The sequence below is a fragment of the Pinus tabuliformis genome, chromosome 7 (assembly GCF_031772625.1).
Source record: "Pinus tabuliformis cultivar Carrire ecotype Pingquan chromosome 7, CPIR1, whole genome shotgun sequence".
NCBI lineage: Eukaryota > Viridiplantae > Streptophyta > Pinopsida > Pinales > Pinaceae > Pinus > Pinus tabuliformis.
Window position 1 is genome coordinate 134,832,386 of NC_142293.1, and position 15,157 is coordinate 134,847,542.

At 38.1% G+C, this 15,157-nt stretch overlaps 1 protein-coding gene across 2 annotated transcripts in view; it reads right to left on the bottom strand.

Moving 5' to 3' along the window:
• Positions 1 to 15,157, bottom strand: part of LOC149246115 (vesicle transport protein GOT1-like) — a 163,047-nt gene that overhangs the window by 68,875 nt on the left and 79,015 nt on the right. For both annotated transcript variants that reach the window (XM_089455644.1, XM_089455643.1), the window contains exon 2: positions 3,755 to 3,900. In XM_089455644.1, the coding sequence (XP_089311770.1) occupies positions 3,755 to 3,785 (31 nt within the window). In that variant the 5' untranslated portion in view covers positions 3,786 to 3,900. The remainder of the gene's footprint in view (positions 1 to 3,754; positions 3,901 to 15,157) is intronic.

Consider the following 15,157-nt stretch of genomic DNA (forward strand, 5'->3'; position numbering starts at 1 on the left):
GCATCCCTCAAAATAATCCCTTTTGAAGTTTTGTATGGACGAAAGTGTCATACTCCCTTGAGTTGGAGGCAGCCTACAGACAAACTTGTCTTGGGACTGGATCTTTTACAAGAGATGGAACAAATTGTGAAGAATGTAAAACAGAATTTAGAGGCGGCCTAGGACAGGCAAAAGAATTATGCAAATTTAAAAAGGAGACATAGAGAATTCCAAGTAGGGGAACATCTATACATTAAAGTTAGACCAAAGAAGAGTACCCTAAAACTAGGAAATTGTGCTAAGTTAGCACCATAATTTTGTGGACCGTTTTGAAACACTAGCAAGAGTAGGGTTGGTAGCCTACCAACTAGCACTACCAACCCACATTAAGGCTCACAATATATTTAACGTGTTTCTTGAGTCTTTTGGAAAAGTATATTCATGATCCAACTCATGTTTTTGATTGGAATGTTGTACAGGTCGAACGGAAAGGCAAAGTCCAAGTCAAGCCTCTGCAAATCTTAGTACTTTGGAATCGAGCCATTACCTAGGTTAAAGTGCAATGGAAACACTTTGGACCTGAAAGGGTCACCTAGGAGATGGAGGAGGAAATGAAAGAGGCATTCCCTACGCTGTTTTAGGAAGCATGACTACAAGAAAACACCAAGGATGGTGTTCCCTTAAGAGGAGGGGAAATGTAGTGCCCTTGATAATTATTTCTTATCAAAGTTCTATGATTTTATTTTCGTAAGTATGGATGATGGCCATGAGGCAAAAAGTAAAGTTGAACATTTTTATGATAATGTAAATATTTATAGCTATAATGAAATATTGTTATTTTTACTTGTAACTATTCTAGAAATATAAGAGGAGCCACCACATGAGTAGTTAGGCTCCCAGCCGTCAAGAAACAGTTAAAAATCAACTATAGTCTAAGAGAAGACGGTTGACACCAAAAAAAGAAAAGAAATAATCATGATGGAAGAGAAAGGTCATGGGCGAACCAAGATGATTCAGAAATTAAGATTGCAGGAGAGAAAAACAATCTGAGAAGTTCTAGTGAGGGAGAAAGACTGTACCTGCATAGATAAAGATTTCAGCCCAGATTTAGTAGGACATTGCTAGGGCTTGAGGAGGTAAAACTATGAAAGATTATTGGTTTGTTTTCGACAGGAATGGAGTCTGGAGCTTGGGGGCAATTGCTGACAGTATTTCATTGGTTGGGAGGAGTGTGGTAGCTCTTATTATATTTTCGAAAATACATATATGTTTTTGAGTTATCTGATTATGTGTTGTTGAGAGCTTGAGTTGCATAAGTTGTTTATGTTGCTCGGTGATAGATAGGGATGACTCTAAAAGTCTTATAGAGTAAAAGGTTACTTGCCTGAAAAATCTTAAGTTCTCTTATATTTATCTCTAAGAAAGTAGTCTTGCATGTACTGTAAAGGAAAGGGGGGGAGGGGGTTTCTCTTATTCTGAATAATATTGTACTGAAACTATGAGCTAAGTAGGAAAACTATCTTCGGCTAAGTTCCACAAGGAATATATATATATATATATATATATATATATATATATATATATATATAAAGTCCATTATGCAAGAGAAAGTTGTGGAAAATTGCAAATCATAATTAAATCTACTCACCGGCATTTAAAGTTATATATATATAAAAAATAAAAATAAAAATTGATAATGTAAATTTGAGGTATGTTACATGGGCTTGTAAAATGCAACAAGCTATTGGTCTTTCTTTCACAGAAGCAAAGTAACGAGCAATGATAATGCAAGTCAAGAAGTCTTGTGGCTTTGACAAATCCTTTCAGAGTTTGGATTTCAACAACAACATCCAACACACCTCTAGTGCAACGACCAGAGTGCCATCAAGCTCATCAAAAATCCAGTTTAGCATCGACGCAGCAAACACAATGAGCTACAAATGCGCTTCATCAAAAAGCTCATTCATGTTTGAGTTATTGAAGTGTTATTTTTCCCTACAGATGATCAAGTTGCAAACATTTTCACAAAATCTCTTACAAAAGGGAAGTTTTCTAAACTTTGATCTATGTTGGGAGTTCAAGAAGTTGTAATTAAGGGGGGTTAGGCTCTAATGCCTATTGTGTCACATTTGTAAATCTTTCAATGCTATCCCAAGTTTTTCTTAAAAGGGGATGTTAGGAAATATGTTCAGGACATAGAGTGATCTAATGACTCGTATTCTCCTCAATACTAATGGCTTGATTTGTCGCTTAACACCCGATTGGTCCATGATCTTTATTTAAAGAGCATGCAAGTTCATGGTTGATGATCAATTGTGAGAACTCTCTTATGTAAAAAATTTGTGTTTGCCTTAATAAAATTGCCTCAAGTGGCCATGTTGGCTGGGGGACTGGGGCCATGGACTCTTTCCCTCTTATAGTGTTTTAGCAACGTAAAAATACTAGCATTAATTTATGTGCTTGTATCAACAGATAATTAACATGTTTTTTATGTTCACTGGATTAAAGTTAGAACAGGTTTTATAATTTTACACAGAAAGAAGGTTAACCTGTAACTGCATGTGAGCGAGTACAGATAAGAATATGGCAGGGGTGTATGATAAACAAGCAAATAGGTATTTAGAGAGCACACATACTTATCCTCCTTCCCAGTTTTCCCTATTGCATCTCTCAGTGCCAATCATCAACTGGCTTGGGATGTGGGTGCTGACAAAGGCCAAACATCGCTTTCCATAATCTCTCTTAACCTTTTCATTCGTTCCATTTTGTTGCGCTTTTCATATCTATTAACTGTCCAACTTCATATGAAACTATAGAGTTTGTGTCCACTACAAACATGTATAACCAATAAGTAATAAAATTACAAGAGAGTGGAATGCACAGCAATACTATCCAGTGATCGCCACGGATCTAAGCAAGAAGCAGCTGGAGCTTGCACAAAAGCATCCAAAGTGGCATATGCTCTTGTTATGATGCATGACGATGTCTCTTTAATCATTGGGAGAAGGAACCAATGGATCTCATAACAGTGGCCACGATAATCTACTGGTTTGACTTGGAGACCTTTTACTCCCAAGTTAAAGCAGCAGCTGTGATAGCCGTGTTGACTGTTGAGAATGCCAGTGACTAGGGTCTTAGTGGACACTGGAATCAGAAATGCCTTACTAGAACCCTAAAATTCAATGTTCAGTCAAGGGATACAGGAAGTTGCCCTTACCATCGCCCTTCCCCTGTGAACCAGCACTAGAAAATAGGCAAGGAGCAAGGGAAATCCAAGGAAACAGAGATGGAGAGATGTGTTGATGGATACATATTTGGGATTTTTACCCTAAGGAGGAACACCTGCACAATCACGACAGATGGGAAATGTGTAAACTGGATGCAATATATAGAGACCAGTCTAATGAAAATTTTTAAAGAAATGTTCCCCCTTTCAACAAGGCCTTTGGCGTAGATATAACTGCATAGAGGATGTTCTCCATATAGTTACTTGGAACTTAATTCAGAAGGAAGCTATGTTTCTCCAGCGCCCAATACAGTTAATTTGCAAAAGAAAATAACTGGAATGCATCACAATATTTAAATTATGATGCAATAAAATACAAAAACCACCTATTCTCATATTTTAGCTCAAAGTATTTCAGCGATAAGCAACAACACTGTAACACCTTAATGAAAGATACTTTATAAAATACAGTTTACCAATGCATATGAGCATAGGAGAAGATAAAATACAGTCTCGCAAAGCATAGGAGCATGGAGAAAATATGCTTACTTTTGCGATCATTCATCTCAAAGGAAAGCATGGTGCTGAGTTCAAATTGATCACAACCTCCCCGGCAACTAACTGATATCGCCAAGCAAATTGCACTTAATGAACTCCACAATATTGTTCACAAATGTCTTGACCTATAGAGAATCCTACATGACAAAAGAATAACATAGAAAGCATTAATTCAAGCTTTCGTAGTTTTGCACTGCAATCTGTGCCAGCAGAATGAACATTTATATTTTCATTTTTGAACTGAATGAAGACTTTATATATACTCCAAACACCCTCACACTAGAAAATTACAAAGATAATACTAGCCCTTCTTTTATTGGGCTGCAAACCACATTTAAACTGATGACAGACTGACCCACAAAATATTAGAAACCCAATGGGATTTAAAAAGTTACATAGAAAAGTAGAAAAGAGTGCTTAACCTGATGTTGAAAATATCCCTGATTTCTCCCAATATTTCCAAGTTTTTAAGGTTGCCAATATTTTCAAGTTTTCTTGCCTTTTCAGGTCCAAGTTTATGCTTGCCAATATTTTCTGATATCTTCCACAATATTTCTGATAAGTTTCTTTCCAGAACCTTGGCAGTATATTCCCTGAAAAAATATTTGCAACATTGGTTTAAAACCAATGGCAATACAAAATAAGGTGCCAGAGGTAATGGTGTGGATCAAATTGACTTCCTTTACTTCTTCAATCAATGCAATGGTGTGGCCTCTATCAGCTTCGTTTCTTCAAATATGATGCTGTGGCATTGATCTTAGATATTATTATCTTTCTGCTTTATCATTGTTTTAGGAGATGCCTTGGTACTACTCATTTGTACTGACACTGGACGAACTTTATTAGTCCCTTTGACCTTCTTCTATGGTCTTTTGTAAGACATTATTAAAATTATCTTATCTTACCTTATTGGTCATTGGATTGTAAAGTTAAAATAATTTGCTACTTCTTCTAAGGGGATAGTTTGGTTGATCTTCCCTTTCAGCTGAAAGGAGATAGTCTCAACTCTAAATCTATATTCAATCAAAAGCTTTGTGAGTATTTAGTTGGGATCTCAATCTCCAGGAATGGCTAAAACCTATAAATAAATGTCGAGAAATAATTGACTATTTAGTGGCAATTCTTAGTCTTGGCATTGGCAATGTTATGAATTGGTTGCCCTAACATCTCCCCACCATATCTTCAAAAGCATATATATTTATAGAAGGAAGAAGAATATTTATGTGGAACAAAATTCTATCAAGGTATATGCCCTATAGGAAGATAGCTGTCAACTATAGACATCACGTATATAGCAATCACATATCAGAGGGCTAACAAAGGTACAACACAAAAACAATTTGTAATAACAGTACTAAAGGGAGGGAGGATGCTTGCACATCAAGTTAGGGGCTTGTGCCACAAAGCCTACTTCTATATTGGCAAAGATTTTGGTAATGCCTCAAAACCAACCTTTATCTCACAAATGGTATTAATGTAGGATAGAGAAAAACAAATTAGTTAACATGCAATGCAAATTGCAATCTATTCAAACACTAGAGGGTGACTAGTGATCATATTTCGTCCTAAGAACCTCACATGAGGGGATGAAACATGCCCAACAATAAAATCCCGTGTAGGAAAGGAGTCAAGGAAACAAGCAATGAACACCACTTGACAATCATCACCATTACCCATACCATAGAAGCCAAATATGGCCCTAGTTCACTCAACATTCATGGCATGACCATCGCCACTCATAAAAAGTAGAGAAAAGTGAATAATGAAAATGACATTTGTTTGGTATATAGCCCAATGAAAAGTATGATTCCCCAATGTAATTATTCTATTGAAAATGTTGTTTAGTCTTCCTCATGTGAAAGTTCCTTGAAATGCAGCAACTGGAAATATTCTTCTAACTGATAAATTAATTATGCAGTTTATTTTGTTTACAGCAAAATAACAAAATATTCACACTGCAATTTCATCAACATAAAAATTAACTGCAGAAGAAAAAATAGGAATTGAGAAATTCTAGCAAACACAAAACATATTGACACCATTATTTTTGGACAAATGTCCTTAGAAAAACCCAATGTAGGAAAACCAGTGCAGCAACTTAAGGGTTTATTTTACTATGCAGCAGTGAATTATGAGTAGAATCTTTGGAAGCTCAAATGGCTATCCAATTAGCAAGAATCTGACAAAAATATTTGGAGAGAAAAATTATCTCCCTCCTCAAACAAACCCGGCCTCTATCTCCCTCTAAAAATTGGTCGTCCAACCCTTGCACAGGCCAATTCTACTTCTGTCGATCTACACGGTTGTGCTAGGAAACCCTGCACAATCCTCGCGGTTGTACTGGGAAAACCTGCACGACCCTAAATGTGACTCATCAGAAAAAAATGAGCAACCCTTGCGGTTGTTCTGGGCTAGCTTCATCGTGGAATATTTCTGTCACTTGTTGTTGCCACTTCGAAACTCAATATCTTCCTCTGGATCACTGTCTCTCCCTAGAAATCTTCCTCTGGATCATTGTCTCTCCCCTCTAACACTTGCTACTCAATCTCTAACTCAATCTCTCCTGCTGATCACCTACACTGGAGTATCGAACTGTCTAGATCACTGAGTATTTGCAATGTGTGTTCTCCATCTACCCATCGACCTCTTCTTATAATCTCCAGTTGGGACTCCAATGACCAAGATTAAATCTTAATCAATGGTTGAGATTATCTCTAAGTCAATCCATGTGAGTTTCTAGATAATTCACACATTTCTCAATTAATTCCTATTAATTAACCATTTTTCCTAAGTTGAACTTAGGAAATTTTAATTATGGTCAATTAATTTAATTGAATCATCTCTAGGTGGAATTTCCAGAAAAGATTTTTGGGTTTTGGAGAACTCTTATGTTTTAGCCTCTCCCCAAAGTCTCGAGACTAGAACACCATCTGATGCTACAAAAACTCACACCTAAAAGGAGTAGTGCAAGAGTTCTTCCTTAGGGAATGAGTTATGTAGAAGAGATTTTCCTTAGGGAAAGAGTTACATATTGAAAGTCAAATATAAAATATATTAATGAGAAATTGATGAATGAACAATGATTCAACAATAGAGGCTATATATTTGTATTATGTAGTGTATGCCTCTTTATATAGACACAACTAATAGTTACAGTCATTCATAAATAATTGTTACATAACATCAATGTATGTATGGCATAAATTACACCCTATGGAGATGCTTTTTACTCGATGCATACCAGTAAAAACAACAAAAAGATCATTGAAACTTAAAACTATATTGATACATCACAAACACATCAATACAACCAAGGCCCACCTTAATTGGAGTTATTTTAGGATAAGCCTTCTAAAAAAGGTTCTCACATTATGAATCCACGTACATCATTATTGACAAGGGTTCTAGCCTTCATAGTGTAAGCATATTGATACCTATGTGGATGTTGATTATGTGTCATACTAGAGTAACGAATACCACAATTAGGATGACAATAAGATTCACCTATATAATTCTCTTTGTTGCTCTTAGAACTGGGATTAAAACATTCAACTTCCATCACACGTCGTTCACAAATATCTTCAACGAATGCTTCAATTGATTTGTTAATGCAAAGATATCTTCAACAGTGACAGATTGATGATAGCTCAATTGAATATGCAAATGATGCTTTCTCAAACAATTGGACTTTGACTTTTGAATGTGACTTTTTCCCTTCCTCTAACCATTTAGCTATGCTCAATTGAATACGAAAATAATGCTTTCTCAACCAATTGGGCTTCAATTTTTGGATCTGACATTTTCCCTTTCTTTAAACATTTGGCTTTTGTAAGATTGATTTGACTTTGGTTTCTTACATGAATAATTTTCATATTGGACATGTTACCGCTCAAACTAGCAAGGGTCCTAGGGGGGATCCTATAGAGCAACTACTAGGTCAAGTGGCAACAACGGAGCGATAGCCCACTGTCACCTTGGCTAACGCTCCCTACTCTTTACAGACTTTCACCGACGGGAGGAGTCCCAGTATGAAAGGAATCACTAGGATTAATAGATCAATGATGGGATGAGAGATGATTCCTAGAGCCTATTCACAAGAGAGGCTCAAATAATTTGTTGGCTTGCTTTGAAAGCAAGGTGATTAGCTCTCTAAGAAGGGCTATGAGGATACCTAGACCTAGGGTTGGGAATTATTCCTTAACAAGAGGTATCCTAAACCTATGAATCCTATAGGAGGAATGGGTTTTATGCAATCCTTGTAGAATGTGAGTCACAAAGTTGTGGGACCACAAAGAACCCAAGCGGGCCCAAACTAGGTCAAGGGTGTGGAGCAGATCAACAATAGAGGGGCTTGACCAAGTTAGGGAGTAGAATAGGATCAAAGGAATAATTTTCTTTCGTAACTCAAATGCAAAGATCCGAATGAGGACACTAACCCAGAACAACCTATGGAGAGGAATGATCCTTGAGCTAGGGCTTGCAATATCTCGGGATTCCACCATCAGATTACATTAAGGAATATTCCCCAACCCTAGGTCTAGGTATTCCTCATAGCCCTTCTTAGAGAGATAAATAATCTCCTTACTTTCAAAGCAAGCAATCCAATTATTTGAGTCTCTCTTGTAAGTTGTGAATAGGCTTTAGGAATCACATCTCTTCCCATCATTGATCTATTATTCCTAGTGATTCCTTTCATACCGGGACTCCTCCCATCGGTGAAAGTCCGTAAAGAGCAGGGAGCCTTAGCTGAGGTGACAGTGGGCTATCGCTCCGTTGTTGCCACTTTACCTAGTAGTTGCTCTATAGGATCCCCTCCTAGGACCCCTGCTAGTTTGAGCGGTAACATTTTTGGCATCGTTTTCGGGGAGCAAGTGGGTCTACCTCACTAGTGAATCATTGAGGAATTGATTCATAAACGGCATTTCAACAATTCCTCTTACGACTCCATTCATTGTCCAATCCCCTAGTTTGCTTGAAGTAACGACATTCCTCCTTTAACTAGGCTCATTGCAAGAAGCAGAGAACGAACTCCATCACCTGTTAGAACCAACCTTCTCACTGAGTTTGAAAAAGTCGATGATCCCACCCCCAAGATGGCAACAGACTCTAGCACTAACCTAAACCAAGAACAACCCAACATGTCATGAAGTAAAAGGCATTTAGTTAGTGTCTTTGCACCCTTGAATTTGAGTGAAAATCCTGAGCTTCTACCCAAGAAATACAATAATTGGTTACCCAAGTTTATGCTACCATTAGTTTCGTGACCATGTTGAAAAATTCTATTGGGCCATTTCTCTTAGGTTAGTAAACGACGAAGATAGGATCATGATGCTATTTGCCTTATCTTTTGAAGGACAAGCAAGGGAATGGTAACTTAGTCTTCCCCCAAGGTGCATAGAAAACTCTGACCAATTTGAAGATATTTTCATAAGGAGATGGTCATGTGATGCTCAAGGGACTTTCAACATTGAAAATTTTTACCAAATAAGTAGGGGAAGGGAAGACATCAAAGAGTTTATCCAAAAATTTGATAGGGTAGTTAGGGATATCCCTGACCATTTGAGACCCCCTGATGCTAATATACTTGACAAATTCATTAAAGTTGTGGGTGGTCATCTGACATATGCATTAAGGGATAAGAAACCTAAGACCTTCGCTAAGGCTAAAGAATTAGTTATGGAAGTTGAACAAAACCTACGAATTTCCAAAATGGATGTGGATGAACATCCTAAAGCTAAGGTTGAAGTCAAAAAGGGAAAATCCAAGGACCAAACCGAAGAGACCCTTTTGGCGCTCCTTAAGAAAGTCGATAAGCTAACTGCAGAGATGAACTCACAAGATAGACTCTACATGAACAAGCTCACCACCTTGGAAAGGGCCCAAAAATCAAATTATATTCCTAAAGGCAAGTTTTTCCCTAGGAAGCAAAATGATGAAGGCAAGCCAAGCTCATCTCAAGTCCCCAACACTTTGGCTCCAACAAACACAGTGGAACAAGAATCATCCTCTGAGGATGAACAAAGTGATGAAGATGAGAGTGAAGATGAAGAAATCAATGAGCAGGCTAATATCGTAGAATTCGAAGCCTTCAACATTTTGCTAGGTGGTTCGTACACTCATCCTCCCATTAGTGAAGTGACTATTAAGGAAGAGAAAAATGAGCCAATCCTCAATGTTGATGATAGTGGAATATTTAAAGGGATCCAATATTCACGAAAGAACAATGATGAGAACCCCACAACCTCCAAGGAAACCAACAAGAATGAATCTTTTCCTAAGCAGACCCCTCATAAAGAACCTCTCCTCAAAGAGCCCCCTAAGAAGGATCCTCCAAAGAAAGTCAATTCTAAAAAGAATCCTCAAAAGGGAGAACCCACAAAAAAGGATAAGGGTAAAGAGGTCGAGCTTGATGTTGATATAGAGGTTGCTATAGGAAAAATGACCGTGCAGGTTCCATTGAAAGAGATTGTAAAACTTCCACGACAGTGTTGGCAAGCCAAGAAAACCCTTGGGTTTGAAGAAGAAGACATACCCATAGCATTGCAAAATATCCAACTTCTCGATCTAAACCCAGGGCATGAGCCATTCCTCCTCACCTTAGTTGTTAATGACCTCCTATTGCATAATTGCATGTTAGATTCAAGGGCTTCCACAAATATTATGCCATTAAAGGTCATGAAGCAATTGAATCTTAACATTACTCGTAGGTACAAGGTGGTTTGTGGGTTCAATTCTCAACCAATTGAAGTAGAGGGCCTCATAAAGGATCTCAAAGTTTCTTTGGCTATGAATGTCGATATATCATTATTCATGGATGTTGTGGTCATAGATATTTCTGATGTATGGGGTTGTTATTATCAAGGAAATGGGGTGCCACTTTGGGTGGTCAACTTCAAATGGACTTATTTTACGTCACCATTCTGTAGTTTGATGGGAATCCTTTCATTATTTATAGAGAAATTATGTACCCTACCCATGTGGTGAAACCTGGACCAATCCCTTATTATAAGGTGCCCGAGACTGAAAAACCTTCTCCCATTCTTCCTTCACAAGAAGTCTGTATCCTTAGAAGGCCTAGTCACAAAAAAAACAAGAAATGGAAGCCCAAGAAAGAATACAAGGCTGGGGATGTGGTTTTGGTAGACAAAAACCTTGTGCCTGTCAAGATTCATGGAAAGGTAGGAGAAGATTATTATTACATTTCCAAACTGAATGATGAACTTTGGCCACAACTGGTCAAATTGAGTCGTATCACCCCTTTCCTTGACACTTGACATTGTATCATATGCATGTTAGGGTAGGATGCATTGCATGTTGATTTTATCATTAGAACTAACATCATATGATATTATCATGATAGATTAGTTGCATTTAGAATAAATTTTATTTTCTCGTTGATTTTATGGCCTAATACTAAGCATGGGTGATCAAAAGACACCACGAAAACTTGTTGCCCCGTGTGTTTGGTCGTTGATATGTGCAGGTAACAAGTCTGCAGTCCCAGGAGATTGTTGGTGTTCTCATGACGTCTCATTCAAGTACATTTGTGCACACTTCTGAGAGCTCATGTCCCAGTTAGAGCCAGATGTTACCCACCACCCATAGGTAGTATTCATAGGAGAAAATTTTCTCCTAGATGGTCCTCAGCTGGCAACCAGCAGCCATCAGATAGCTCGATGTGCCACTATCTCTGCCACCTAAGCTAGCCATGTGGGCCCTCACCATCTGTTATGATCGTATGTTTGAAAGTGGGCCTCTCGACCTTAAACATATGGCAATTCATTGGTATAGTTGAGTAATTTTGTTTACTTAGCATGGACACTTTTGGGCATGGTTGGTGGGGGAATTCGGCGAAAAGAGTGGGATAGGTATGTACTCTTGTCTCCTCTGCCAGATTTGGTGGTTATCCTTGTATCCTAGTCCCATGGATGTTGAGAAATCTAGGGCATCAGTAGTTAGGAGAATTCTCTTCTAGATAATTGCTTGTGATAGACTTTTACTTCTTTTATTATGATCTTCTCTTCCTTAAGGTTATTATTGTGTTCTTTCCATCAAGACAATTACCAAATAAACAATAGAAGACAAGAGACACAGTATGTAGGCTTGAGAGCTAGGGCCAAAACCTCTCACTCTTTGAGAGGAAAACCCAAACAAAATTCTTCTTATAGATCTTCAATTGACGAACACCAAGACCATGATAAAGACCCTTGACTCTAGAGTCCTCCCAAGACCAGGTCACTAACCTCCTCTTTAACGTTGCTTTTCCTCTTCTTGTTCTCGGCTTCCTTTCCCTTCTTATTCTCAGCTTCTTCTCTTCTTGATCTCCGCTTCCTTCGATTCTCGATCTCTTCTTGTAAGCTTGCAACCCTACCACAGAAACCCTAGATTATCTTTGCTTCCTCTATAGTCTCCTCAAGAGAGATACCTCTTGTACCTTTACTCGGCTGCTTCTAGAGAGGCTCTATAGCCAAACAATGATCACCTCAAAGTGACAACAACTCTTTCGACTTCCTCTAGATACCTTTGGATCTAATACCTGTGCACGTGGGAGGACAAACTAACCCAAAAACAATGCTTAACTATCTTCACTATCCTTCCTCTTTGCTGCGTTGATATGGAGGCTTCGTCTGATATGTATTTTGCACTTCTTTCTAAACTTGCTTCACCAAATTCGTTGTTTCCAAATGAGGCCGAGTATGGGTATATATTCTAGTTTGTTCATGACCTTTAGGCCAACATGATCTCTTGGAGGAAACCCGACTTCATCTTGTAGATTCATCCCTTCATTGTAGGCCGACATGATGAGGACTAGTCACAAGATCTTGGAGGATGACTTTTACATAGACAAGTATGACTCTTTACAATGCGTAACATGACTTCATTTCATGACAATGACTCTTTTAGACTTTTATGACTAAATGACAATATTCCTAAGGGCTCTCAATGGGAGCCTTCACTAAAAATAAAATCTCTTGCTCATGAAACCCATGAAGCAATTATTACAATAATTTTATTTTTCTTCTTTACATCTCATACATAAAATCACAATTACATGTCATTATGAAGACCAAACCTAGTTACATTTTTCAATACTCCCTCTTAACTAGGGAGGTATTCATAATGGTACTTGGTCATTCTCAATCTGAAGAATTTATCATAAGAAGAATCGGATTGGTAACCCATTTGTTTTAGCATCATATCAACCAGCGTTGTTACATAGCAAGGCCTTGACTAACAGCTCTATCTCTCCACAAGATCTGAGCTTAAATGCTGGCGAGACCAATGATTTATAGACACTCTCATCATTGTCTCTCTCGGAATATACCCTACCCGGGTTCTCAGGGTGTGTTCCATTAGGACTATTCTTATCTTGGATTCCCAGTCCTCACAGAATATCGGTCCTCCACGACTACTCTTATCTTCGATGCCCTATCTCATCCTCAAAGAGTATCGGATGCCAAATGATTACCCAATCCTCTCATTCTGTCTTCCCAAGTGAAGAATGGAATGATTTGTCTATCTCTCCCTCTCAATTAAGGAGGACATATCTATTCCAATAAAGGAATTTACTCATTCCTACATAAGGAACGTACCTAATCTCCCTCTTGGCTTCGGAATTTCCATGTTTCTTCCAAGTAAGAAACTTGTTTCCAGGCTCCCTCTTAATTAGGGACCTACAGCAAATTCTCAGGTGGAGATAACGGGACAACCAGCTGCTTGAAGAACTCCTTCCTTTGATGTCATGAATTTCTTTTTCGATATGGAGTCTTCATCTTTTGAGACCTCTTCATAGGGCACAGACCATCCATGAGTCAGTCATGTCATCATTCCTTTTATCAGAAAGTGATCCATCAGTCTTGATTTGGCATTGCTTCATGTTATGCTACTTTCATCATGCTTTCTTTTCCGGAAGGTTCTTGCATCCTTCTACATGGTTCTTCATGGAAGACATCCATAGTTATTCCCTTTGGTAGCCCTACATAAGCCCATCCAGATACTAGTTCATAAATAATGAACACTTAAATCATAATTACCTTTGTGATGGTCTTTCATCATGACATCTTCCTATAGGCATCAACATCCTACATACATGTTGACACATCTCCTAAAGATATGTTTTGTCAAGGGTCTCCATCTTTTTCCAGACTTCCATCAGAGTCTTCATATCTTTCTGGGAGATATCATAGTCAAATCTTCTTGGTCTTTCGGATGTTGACTACCTTTACCATTGTTGCATATTTTCATGATCTCTTCCTTCCTTTCTTCACACATTTCATTCCCAGGAGCTTCAGAGTTCCTCAGTTGTAGTCAACCACCTCATACTCCATATGAGGACATATTATGTTGATTTCATCTAATAAATATGTGACCCATGCATTCTTGCATCCCTTTTAAGGAGGAGATTCTTTCTTTGATCATGCTTCTTAAGATAGAGTAGTGATCCATGTTGTCTACAACCATATGACATGACTTCCATAATATCAAATGTGAGCATACATACCTCATCTTTCCTTTGGGTCATCCAGACTTCCTGCAGCAACTTCCTTTGAATGAAGGAACTTCATCCCCTTGATCTGCTTCACTGTTATGTCATCATATCATCATCCCTCGAATTCCACAAGTTTGGAATTCAACACTTGCTTTCCCTCATGATCAGTGAACCTTACAATGAAGATTCCATCAGAGAATCTGGAGGATCTTGCATATCCTATCCTGCAGATGTTATCTTATTGACCAATGTATGATGAGCCTTGTCCTAGATGACTTCTTCCTTTTTCCATAAGTATCACTTATGCTTTCAATGAGGTTTCCAAGAGCTATATCCTACATAGTTGATTGTCATAGAATTTTTTTCTAGACATCCTTTATGTTGCTTATGTCATGGGCTCTTCTAATGCTTCTACCATGGTGCCATTCTCTAATATGATGCAACCTAGCTTATTTACAATGCTTCCTATCTATAATTTACATCTTCCACTTCCTCCTTCTCAGGCTTCTTTGTCTCAGGCTCTTCCACTTCTTCGGTAATATGGGCTTCTTCCTTATTCTTCTTGTTATTCTCCCTTTCAAGTTTAGGACAATCTCTTCCATAGTGCCTATATTCTTGACATCCATAGCACTACACCTTAACCATGTTCTTTTTTTTCTATTGAGGACCAAATTTTCCAAACTTTCCTTTTCTTCTTGTCATAGCAGCATATGCTTGCTTCTGCTCATTTGTTCCTACATCATACTTCGCCTTCAGTCTGGTTTCTTCGATCTTACATAATGACCATAGATCTTGGAAAGGAGTGGCTTCTTTCTTCCCATAGATACTCGAAGTGAAGTTGCCCCATTCCTCCGGTAGTGCATTCAATACTACAGTGGTCATTTCTTTGTCAGACATTATTTCAC